We start from the raw sequence: 12,240 nt of genomic DNA, 5'->3' as shown, positions 1-12,240 counted from the left end.
GAGAACCTTGTACATAGTAAGTGTGTAGTAATCCTGGGGACCTCATTAGCACAGACCATGGAGGTTTGAGTGAACTAGGCCAACAGTTGCATCTGTTTTGAAGCTTTGTGAGCCTTGTAACCTTTATATTATTATCGTGATTAAAGAGATTTCAGCAAAGTACTTTTAGCTAATATGAGCCAGGAGAATATCACTTTCATCTGGGGGTGGGAAATCAGAAAAAAGCTTCCTGGAAGAATTAGACTTTAGAGGAAGAGAATGATTTTAGCAAATAAAGATAAAAAGGTAATAAGTTTCAGAGGTGGAGGATGGCCTATGTGAATTCATGGAGGTAAAAGAGGGTAGAATTAGATAAGGAAATGGTTAGTAGTTCAGTGTGTCTAGAGTGTAGAATGTGTAATCAGTATACCAATCAATCAGTGAATAAACCAATATTTTTTTTAGGCACTTACGTGCTAGGCACTGAGGACAGAAAAACAATCAAATAATCCCTACCTGCAAAGAGCTTATATCCTAATAGGAGAGATAATAAGTACATCTAAAAATATATAAAGCCTAAATATGGAACTAATAAATATATATCAAGGAAAATAATATGAAATATGATCCAAAAAATAGACCGGAACTGATGAGGGTCAGGAAAGGTGTAGGAACCACAGTCCCTGTCAACCTAGTATGGAAAGAATTCACTGGACTCCAGCCATCTTAAGTAGGCAAAAAATTTTATTATTATGCCTTTCAGCCAGCAAGAGTTCTTAAGGAACCTGCAATTTAAAGGAGTTATAAAGTTTATATAGATTATTCTATAAGATGTGTGCCAAGTATGCTAACTAGGTGTTTTGGGGTGGGATTAGGGAGTAGTTAAGGAGTGGTCAGTTCTTAAAGGAACATGCACTTTTGGTATCTACTGTGTAGGTATTTTACCCAAAATTCATGGGGAAATAGGCCAAGGTGGAAGCTACATGGAGGTGTTACTTATTTCACTAAGTCAACCAAAGGTCAGGGCTGACCAGGAAACATCAGGCTTCTCTCATCAATGTCTTGTTAGACAAGATTAATGGAAAGAGAGTACACATACATCTAAGTATAGGATGCATATGATTGGTCAGTGAGTAGTAAATGTCATTATGAACCAGTGCATAGCCAATTCAATCAGTATGCAACTGGCTCTAAGTGATAAATTCTATGGGTGTAGCTGGCTACTGTGGCAGGAAGGGAGATAACAGTTCCTCCTGGGGCAGGCTGTCCTTGAGCTGGAGGGAGACTGCCTGAGACAGTGTTTTGAGGTTAGAGAGAAATGTGATTTTTAAAGAGAAATGTGATTTTAGAATTGGGGTCCAAGCACATGCACCCAAGCATCCCATCAGAATTAAATTGGGGAGAACCTTGAAGCCTTATGCCTGTTCTAGAGAAACAGAGACAGTTCAGGAGGAGAAAAAACAAGAAAATGAGATTGTCTGGAACTGACTTATAAAGGACTTAGAAGCAGAAATTAAAAATCTGGGTTTTGACCCAGAGTGTGATAAAAATTAAAAACTTAGCAAACATATATTGGATACTTTATAGTAGTCTAACAACCGTTGCTGCTGACTGATGAAATAATAATATGTTGTTCAGTCATTTCAATCATGTCTCTTTTCATGACCCCATTTGGGGGGTTTCTTGGAAAATGCTGGAGTGGTTTGCCATTTCCTTCTCCAGTTCATTTGACAAGATGAGTAAACTGGGGCAAACAAGGTTAAGTGACTTGCCTATGGTCACACAGTTTGAATCCAGATTTAAACTCAGGAAGATGAGTCTTCTTGACTTCAGTATTAGCACTCTATCCACTGTACCACCTTGCTGCCCCAAATAATAATAATATAATAATAATGACAATATATGAATAATTGTGTGATGATGATAATTATTATAATAGTAGCAGCTAACATTCATATAGTACTTTAAGGTTTGCCAAACACTTTAAAAATATGACATCATTTGATCCTTCACAGCAAACTGGTGAGAGAGATGCTAGAATAGCATCATTTTATAGATAAGGAAACTGACACAGCTAGAAAGTGTCTGAATCCAACACTTGGTCCACTGCACCATCTAGTGGCCAGTTCTAGTGCATCCTCTTGTACATCTTGCGTATCTTCTGTTAGGCTCAAAAGAAGCTGTTTTTGTTCAACCTTAAGTTGAAGAGAGGCATCTATCATTGCTCGGCTCACCTCCTACAGGCGGCTGTGGAGATCTACCCAAAAGGATTTCTTAGTCTTTTCAGGTATTAGTGCACCTACTTGATGAGCGTAGACTTAGGAGAGAAAGACATAGTAGAACAGGGGAAAGGACTTAAGCCTATTAAGTATTCTTTTTTGTAACCCTAATTTGGGTTTCCTAAAATTAGGAACTAATGATTTAGAAAAACATGCTGCCTTGTAGTTCCAAAGACCTTTTTAAAAACTGAAAAAGTTAGTTTAGATCTTAAAATATGAGACTTGTCAATATGTTAAAACCTATCAGTTCAATAATTGATATCACTTGATATAACAGGTATGTGTATGATCAGTTCATTAACTTTATTCAGATTAACTGTCATCGATAATTCCGTTGACATTTCTCCCTCCCCCCACTTTTATGGTAAGTTTGTGTTTTCAAACTGTTATTATACATCACTCCATTAGAGGATTGCTGAAGGAAACTCTCAAGATAACAGGGAACAGGTTATATGCCTTTCTCTTCTAAGTCCGAGTTGAAGTAGGTTCAATAATATTTGAGAAGCCTAAGAAATCCTTTTGGGTAGATCTCTGTAGCCACCTGAATCAGGTAGAGCTGAGCAGTGATGCATACCTGTCTTCAATTTATTTTCAGAGTGAAGTGGAAACTGTCATGAGTGGAAAGAACAAAGATTACTGCTTTGAGCTCTGGCAGAAGAGACATAAGATGTACAAGAAAAATGCACTAGAACTGAACACTAGAAGGCACAATGGACTGAATTCTGGATCTACAGTCAAATCCTATCTCAGACACTTTCTGACTGTATAACCCTGCGCATGTCAGTTTCTTTTTCTGTAAAATGGGGATAATAATAGCACCCATAGGATTGTTGTGAGGATCAAATGACTTAATATTTGTAAAGCATTTTGCAGACCTTAGTCACATGTAAATGTTAACTGCTGCAGTATTCAGTTGCCGCAGTTGTTAGACAAGTGACTAATAAATGTTTACCAAGTTTTTAATGATCATACTCTGGGTCAAGACCCAGATTTAATTTCTCCTTCAAAGTCTTTTATTAGCCAATCCTAGGCAATCTCATTTTCTTGCTTTTTTCCCCCCTTCCTGATCTGTCTCTTCTCCAGAACAAATGAATGTATTCAAAGCTCTCTACAATCTAGTTCTAACCTGATTTTTTGTGTTGTATTTCATGACCCCAAAGTGACCATTTTACTTGATATGTATTTGTTAACTTCATAGTTAGACTGTATATATTTTTTTACGTACTTGTTATCTCTCCCCTTAGGATATAAGCTCTTTGAGAGTAGGAGTCATGTTATTCTTTGTTGTTTTGTCCTCAGTGCCTGGCATATAATAGGTACTAAAGAAATACTTGTTTATTAATTGACTGATTGCGCATTCTGCACTAGACCAACTGAACTGCTAATCATTTCCTGATCTAATTCTTACCGCTTGGTCATTCATCCATTACCACTGAAACTTGTTACCTTCTCATCCTTATTTGTTAAATTATCCTCTTCCTTTAAGATCTTCTTCCAGGAAACTTTTTCTGATTCTCCCCCTTCCTCTCAACCTGAAAGTGATGTTTTCCTGGTCATACTCACTATAGTACTTTGTTGGGATCTTTTTGTTGTGTCTTTATCATAAAGTGGGAAGTTGATCTGTCGCTCCAGAATTCATTATCTTTCCTTCCAAATATACCCCTTATTCATCTTCTTTTTTTTCTTTTCTTTTAAGAACACTGCATCTAGATTCACATCCTTGGTATCACCCTCAACTCCTAATTCTGACTCACCCTACAAATTGTTAGTTGCTAAATCTTGTTGGATCAGTTCCCTTCTCTTGACTCACACAACTATCACATTTCAGGTCCTCCTTACCTTTCACTTGAACTTTTGAAATAGTTTTATAATTAATGGCCATGCCATGTGTCTTTCCCCACATCCACCAAAGTACTTTTCCTAAAACACCAATTTGACCATGTACTCCTCCACTCAATAAATTCCATGTACTCGCTATTACCTCTAGAAGAAAATGTTGACTCTCCTGTTTAGCATTTATGTCTCTTCATAATCTTGCTTCAACCTACCTTTCTAGCCTTATTGTACATACTTGCCTTTCTACTACAATCCAGCTAAAATGATCTTCAAACAATGTATTGTATCCCCTCATCCTATTGTCTTTACACAGGCCATCTTACCTGCCTAGCATGTCCTTCTTTCTCCACTCTGGCTCTTAGAATCCCTGGTTTCCTTCAAGGTTAGGCTTAAGCATACATTCTAAAGGAAACCTTTCTTTCTCCTTCACCCCATTGCCCCAGTGTATTTCACCCCAAATTATCATGTGCCTGTTATGTATATCTTTATATATTCATCTTAACTCCCAGACTAGATGGTAAGCTTGAAGGAAGGAACTCTATCACTTTTGTCTTATTTCCAGGATCCAGTACAGTGACTGGCACACTAAGGAACTTGTTGATTGACTGATCAGTCGGTGGGGTAGGAAGGCAGCAACCATTTCCAGGGGGTCTATTTTTCCTCCCATTCATAGCCTATCTATAGGCAGAATATAAATCCAGGAGAACTTAGGCCTTTGCAATGATAATAGATTGGCCCATTGTACTATGGTGGATGATATGCTTTCCAAGTAAGGAGGACAGGAGAGCTGAGTGAGATTTCTTTATGTCAAAGCAGGTTATCTCTGGGGTAGTTTGCATGGCTTTCTTTTGTATTTTGTTTATTCACAGGGAAAATCTTGTGCTTTGGGCTTTGCTGTAACCTACTAGAGGTCTTAGTTGCAGATACACTTGAGGGATGAGCAGAGAAAGCTCGACTTTACAAGATCAGGAGTATCTGGAGTTCTGACACTTCCATTCGAATTCTTTCCTGTTATTTTTGATGGGCCTCTGCTGTATATTATGCTACCCTAGAAACCAGCTACCCATATTGCATTCTACCTTGGATCATACTTATTTTTATCTCTCTCTCCCCCCTACCCCTCTACATAAGATTAGAAATTCCTCAAGGTCAAGGATCTATGTTGCTTTTTAATTTTGAATTATCAGTGCCTTTCATGTAGTAGGTCCATACACTTTTATTTGAAAAGAATTGAGTTCAACAGCATTGAACAATTGAAAAATTATTATTTTTTACATTTGGAATGTATTGCCAGATGTTGGAATGTATTCCAGTGGCACATGGAAATTATATATATATTTGTTTGTACTTGTCATTATTATACAAAGATTAAGAAGGCATGTTCTTTTCCCCCAAGAAGTCTACAGGTAAGATGAGGCTTATATATACAAATATAAAAGTATTTTCATCAAATTCCCTCCTTTGTAATTGTTGTATTTAGGATAATATTAAAATGAGTTTGCGTTTTCTCAGTACATGGCAACTGATTATTAGGGGAGGTGACCCAGAAGCATTTTACATTGCAGGGAAGATGTTAGCCTTGATTTTCATGTGAGTTATGATTATTATTAATAAGCATTTTACTGTGGATAGACCATGCTATAATCATTGAGCAATAATTACACAGGCATAGTAGATAGATTGTATTGTATGTTGTTTGTGGTCCACTGAAATTTCTTCATTGCAATATTTGCTGATAGCTTTTTTTTTCAAACAATTTTAGGTATTTTGTACTCCTAGGGAAGATTTCAAAAGCCTTTTGGTTCTTCAATGACTTCTTTGGTAGTTTATGATGATTCTGACTCTGAGGCTGAGGCTGACAATTCTAACAGTTCTTGCCAAGAGAAAAGCATTAGAAATCTTGGTCAGCCGTTATCATCTGACACATTAGCTACAAGGTGTGAAAACAACCCACGACCTAGGTGGGACAACCTGAATATGGGTTTGGGCATTGTTGAGGAATATTCTAGTCTCCCAGAACCTCAGGCAGAGAGAAACATCTGGAAGTCTTGTCCAGGGCCTAGACTCCAGAGGCCTCACACAGAACTCCAAGTCAAACCTTGGACATTCACACCTTCAGATTTTGCCGCATCTCCCAGTTCCACATCATCTGGGAATTGTGAGTTAGCAGGTGCATCTGTTAGCAGAATGAGACCTTCATATGAAGCTCCCAGAGTCCCCAGCTCATCTTCCTGTACTTTCATGTCTTTGGAAGCTATGGGTCATCATGGAAGCCTTTGGCAAAAGAGAAGACAGGAGAACATGGATTTGGTTGAAGGGAGAATTAAGCCTTACATCCCCAAAAGACTGAGACAAACACAAACTTTAACTGCAGGAATTAATGAGAGAGGAGGATCTGAGCTACAAAGACAGAGATCGGATTGCCCATCCTCATCGGAAGGATTCCCCGTGAGAGAATGCAGAGCCACAGTAGTTTCTGACTTTATTAAGCCATATTTAGAAGGGAAATATAAATCGACAGAAATCCCAAAGAGGCTGATCTTTCAGATGTCTGAGCATGGAGGACCAGTCAACAGTGTCCAGTGGTGTCCAGTTTTACAGCACAGTCACATGCTTCTCTCAGCTTCTATGGATAAAACTTTCAAGGTAATATTCCTTAGTTAAAAAAAAAGTCTCATCAGATATTCACTCATTATTGATTAAGCCCTTCCTATGTTCAAGATACTGCATTTGGCCTTGTGGGAAATACAGAGAGATAGTAGGATGGAGTGGAAAGAGCCTGGAACTTGGCATCAGAAGATCCAAGTGCTAGTCCAGGATCTGCTAGCTTTGTGACTGGGGGCAAGGGATTTTACCAGCCTGAGCTTCAGTTTCTTAATCTGTAAAATGGAGATGCTAATTCTAGTAATTCTTCTCTGGCAGGGTTACTGTGAGGAAAACACCATGAAAAGGTTAAAGCAGTGCTTAAATATAAATAGTTGTTATTAGACAAAAATGAATAAGACATGAGAGCTCCTCTCAAGGAGCTTATAGTGTGTGGGAGTGGGAGTTGGGAGGAGACTAGTACACAGATCTATAAAGTGTTAGAGTATATGAGACAGATGTGGATAGTTGTAGAGATTTCAAAGTCCACAAAAGAGGAATCTTTCCTGGCTAAGGGAATTAGAGAGGACTCCATTTAGGAGGCACATGTTTTGGCTGGGTCTTAAAAAAAGATTTTAGCTAATAGAGATGTTGAGCAGAGGTCATGCCCTGTGGCACGACTTTGAGAAGGGTAAGTATGAAGCAAGTTTGTCAGATAACAAGTAAACTGGTTATGTGAAAGGGAGTTTTTCCAAAATAGTCAATAAGCATTTGCTAAGTGCTTACTATATGACAGGCACTGAATTAAGCGGTAGGGATACATAGAAAGTCAACCCCATAAAACAAAACAAAACAAAACAAAACAAAACAACCAAAATCCCACACTCCATAGTCCTTGCCCTCAAGGATTTCATATTTGAATGGGGAGGAGACAACATATGAATATCTTGCTAGCTCCTCATTCCCAACTGCCAGTCAATCATATTGTCCCCTACACCTCAGCTATATGACCATCCAAGTTGACCTCAACCCCATGATTTCTCTAACCCTATAGCCAATTGTATTTTTTCCTTCCTGACCCTGTTCTGTTCTTTTCAGTACTCCCCAAAAACTATAAAAGGGGAGTTGTTCTTCTGCTAGGGGTCTCTGGCTAAACTGAGGCAGCCATTGACTCATTCACTGGCAAGTAGTACCTCTGTTAATAAAATATTATCTTCCTCAGAGAAAATGTGCCTCAGTCTACTTTTGTTGAATTACACTCACAATACCTGCCTTCCTACCCCTTACCACTTTCCACAACTACTATCAGTCAGCAACAGTGACCTATTTGCAGTTCCTCCAATGTGATAAACTATCTTACTGCCACATTGGCTCTGCCCTCCACCTCTTAGCTTTCCTGGACTTCAGGACTCAGCTCAACTCTCACCTTCTACAGGAGGCCTTTCCTGGTCTCTCCCCCTCCCCCTAGCTCCTAATGCCTTCCCTTCTCAGATCTGGAGTGGAACCTTGGGTAGGTATGGTTGAAGTATATAGACCTGACAGAATTTTGTACATCAGCTGCTGAGCTACTGGGGATTCAGGATCACTGCGATTAGAGTGAATATAACAGGATGGGAGAATGCTGACCTCTAAGTATTGAGTCTAGGCAGGGTATCCATGTTTGGAGAGAAGTCTATTGAGGAACACATGGGATTTGAGAGTTTGAGATATACCCTTGAGATTTACTTTTCAGACAGAAGATTTTGAGCATTGTGAGATCCAGGGAGGTCTGTCTTAAGGCAGGCAAGAACAATCAGAGATAAGGGATCCCAGTCAAGAAGTAGGGTGTTTTGCTTATTCTGGAGAAAGCCACTGGGAGACAGGAGATGGAAGGGGTTTAGGCCATTGGGCAACCTGGTAATGGAAAAGATAGTGGGACAAGGCCCCACTTGATTACTAATTGGGCAGTGATCACCTCCCCCTCTTTCTACTTGCTTATCCTCTCTCCCTTCATTGTCCCCCTTATCATGAAAGAGTAGACGGGGTAAGTGAGCAGAACCCCACAGATAGGACCCAGCCACGGTGAGCACCAGGGGTGTTGAGTGGCTCAATGCTGGTGAAGTATTTTAGTACTCCTCATTGTGATCAATTCCTTCAGATTGCAGACCACCCATATCTTCTCATTCTGGGGGATTCTTTTCATGTTCTGCCCTAAATCCTACATAGAGATTCCATCCAACATGCTTGGATGCCTTTGTGTCATTTAACATTTAGTGGGTACCAGAACCTTTCCCAGCAGAGCACTTTGATGGCGCATCTGTCATCTCTCATTGCTGCTCTGTGACAAGTAAGCTGTCTTTTTCAGTCATTTATTTTCTTGATGACTTTTATGCCTTAAAAGTTTCATTGATGTCTTTTGTTTTTTGTATCACAGAAAATGCCTGGGGTTCTCCCACCATTAGAAATCTCTCTTGTCACAAAGAAAAACAATTAAACAAAACTAACTGATGCAGCCCTCGCCGTCACCACTGGTAACACACCGCGGAGTCTGTTTACACACAGTGTGCAGCTTTCATCGTCTTCCTGGTCACCTGTAGTTTTTAAGCTTTGTCTTTTGTTGTGTTCCATGTGGTATCTACCAGTGCTACCAGAGTGTGTGTGTGTGTGTGTGTGTGTGTGTCTGTGTCTGTGTGTGTGTGTGTGTGTCTGTGTGTGTGTGTGTGTGTGTCTGTGTGTGAGAGAGAGAGAGAGAGAGAGAGAAGGAGAGGGAGAGAGAGAGGGAGAGAGACAAGGAGAGAGAGAGACAAGGAGAGAGAGAGACAGGAGAGAGGAGGGGGGGATGGAAAGGGGGACGGGAGGGAGAGAGAGAAAGAGAGAATTAGTTATCAGTTTGGAATTTTTGAAAGGGCTGTGCCAAGCTCAGTCTCCTGAGTCCAATCCAGCTGTGATGTCTGTATGAGATTATAGATGAGTGAATGAATGAATGGATGGAGTGAGACATCCATCCAGCTACATACCTTAATCTGAACTACATGCATTCTTCAGCCACTTGGTGTTTACTCTGTATTTTTTGGGCCAGTTTTGAGTGTTGGTCTTGATTAGAAGGGCCTTTAATGTTTCAGGATTTGAAGCAACAGGCACAATGCTATTTGCAAATGTAAGTATTTGGAGGACCATACTATCTATAGGGAATCCCTCTTCTGTGTGTGCTGTCTGCATGACCTAATAGCTAATATTTATATATTTATACAGTGCTTTAGGGTTTATGAGGCACTTTACAAATACTATCTCATTTTATCTTCATAACAACCCTGGAAAGCAGATATTATTATCCCCATTTTACAGATAAGGAAATTGAGGTAGAGATTAAGTGACTTGACCAGAATCACACAGTGTTTGTGGCTGAATTTGAACTCAGATCTTCCTGAATCCAAGTTCAGCACTCTCTCCACCGTGCCACCTACCTAACTCTTGCCATATTCTGTGATAGTATTGAGTACCTTCATTTTTCTTCACTTGATATTAATAATTGGAGGGTAGTTGAACAAAGTTACCTCTGTTGTTGCATCTACCAAAAAATCTTGTTAAAATACATTTTTATTTATGTCTTTTGTTTTATCCTTAGCATCCCTCCTTCTGTCTTTCCCAGAGAGCCATCAATGGTATTTTTTAAAGAGGAAAAAAAAATCAACACAATTGATAGACAAATCAAAAAAGGTAAAAAATATGCACTGTGTAACATCTGTGGATCTCCCTCCTCCAAGGGGGTGTCCTTTTGTATCTTTCTTCATTTGAGTCATGCTTCTTTTAAGGAATCTTAAATAATAATAACATATACATGGAAGATTCCTTTTTGGGAGAAGGCTTTTAAAATTTGTATTCTACTAAGTGAAATCCTTTTTTTGTAATCAACACACACAGCTGGGATCTGGTATTTGTTGTAAATTTCAGTTCATTTATGATTATGAAGATGTTTTCTGTAGAAAATAGTTTATGAAAGCTTGACTATTCTCATCACTCTCTGTCTCTGCCTCTCTGTCTCTCTCTCAGACAGACATATTTTTCTCCCCAAAATACCTTTGATATGCTGCATAGAACAGTTTTATATTTTATAAAGAGAAAATAGACATAGAGGCCAGTAGTTTTCTTAATTTAATTTTTTTTTTGCATTCTAAACTTGACAAACACCAACGAACATGAGCATTTTCACATAAAAAGAACAGAAAAAGAGAATTGTATATGATATCAGAAATCTCTACTATGTTCAGCCTGCTTCCTTTTCAAAAGTCTCTAACAAATTCCACACATTACTTCCAAACTGTCCTGCTTGTCCATGTCTCCCTTTGAACCTTCTTCTGTTCTCTTCTTTGCATTCTTTTAAATGCCTCATTGACACTATTTTCTTTTCCTTCTTTTTTTTTTGGTGTTGCTATCAATATATTTCCTGTATTCCTCCTCCCCACTTTTTTCTTTTAATTCCCCTTTTGAAATTTCTTGTGAATGTTTCTTTCCTGACCTTACTCCACCTCTTAAACTCCTTTCTCCCAGTCTATTTCCTTTTTGAGTTTGATGTATTTCTACATTGAATTCTCTCTTTCTCTCCCTCCCTCCCTCTCTCTCTCTCTCTCTCTCCCTCCCTCCCTCCCTCCCTCTCTGTCTCTCTCTGTCTCTGTCTCTCTCTGTCTCTGTCTCTGTCTCTCTCTGTCTCTCTGTCTCTCTCTCTCTCCCTCCCTCCCTCTCTCTCTGTCTCTCTCTCTGTCTCTCTCTCTGTCTCTCTCTGTCTCTCTCTGTCTCTCTCTGTCTCTCTCTCTCTCTCTGTCTCTCTCTCTGTCTCTCTCTCTCTCTCTGTCTCTCTCTCTGTCTCTCTCTCTCTCTCTCTCTCTCTCTCTGCCTCTGTGACCTTTATTCATACAGCTGAGGTAAAAGTGAGGTTCAAGTGATGTCTATTCCCCCTCTACCTCTTCCTCTATGTTTATATTATTTAACACACTCCAGTTTGAGAAATAAGTTCCATTCCTTTCTTCCTAATTATTCCCTTGTATATTCTTTTCCCCTACCTTTTATTTCATCTTTTAAGACCATCATAAAAGAACAACCTCACTGTCATATTTAATATCCCCCACAACCCTTAAATACATTAGGGTTCTGAAGGTACATTTCTCTTCTTCCTTTATTAGAATATAAATACTTCATCATCATTTAGTCCAGGGACTAAAAGTCCAGGAACTTTTTTGAAAAAAAGTGTTATACACCTTTTTGGCAGTCTGGTGAAGCCTGTGGACTCCTCAGAGTAATGTTTTTGAATGCATAAAATAGAATATGGTTACAAAGAAAAGCAAGTATACTGAAATACTGTTATCAAAATGTTAAAAAAAAAAATTCTTCCCGGGTTAAGATCTTGAATTTTAGCACCTTCTGAGTACTCAAAATTTAATATTTTTGGTGTATGGAGTTTATAGAGTGGCCTCTCCATTGTAGTGTCTCATATTTTTCATTTGGGCATACAAATGCCTACTTACTCTCTAAGCTGGCTCCATTACTAAATAACTTTTACACTGGCAGTCTGGGTTCCCAAAGAAGGATC

General features: G+C 39.0%; 1 protein-coding gene across 2 annotated transcripts in view; it reads left to right on the top strand.

Moving 5' to 3' along the window:
* WDR25 (WD repeat domain 25) overlaps positions 1-12,240 on the top strand; it is a 252,118-nt gene that overhangs the window by 12,720 nt on the left and 227,158 nt on the right. Inside the window, exons 1-2 of one of the 2 annotated variants that reach the window (XM_072630229.1) lie at positions 2,951-3,037; positions 5,857-6,740. In XM_072630229.1, coding sequence (XP_072486330.1) covers positions 5,904-6,740 — 837 coding nt within the window. In that variant the 5' untranslated portion in view covers positions 2,951-3,037; positions 5,857-5,903. Of the gene's footprint in view, positions 1-2,950; positions 3,038-5,856; positions 6,741-12,240 lie in introns of those variants that run through there. The other variant, XM_072630228.1, reaches the window with a different exon arrangement.

This window comes from Notamacropus eugenii, chromosome 1, assembly GCF_028372415.1.
Source record: "Notamacropus eugenii isolate mMacEug1 chromosome 1, mMacEug1.pri_v2, whole genome shotgun sequence".
Taxonomy (NCBI): Eukaryota; Metazoa; Chordata; class Mammalia; order Diprotodontia; family Macropodidae; genus Notamacropus; species Notamacropus eugenii.
This window is presented reverse-complemented; position numbering and strand designations above follow the sequence as displayed.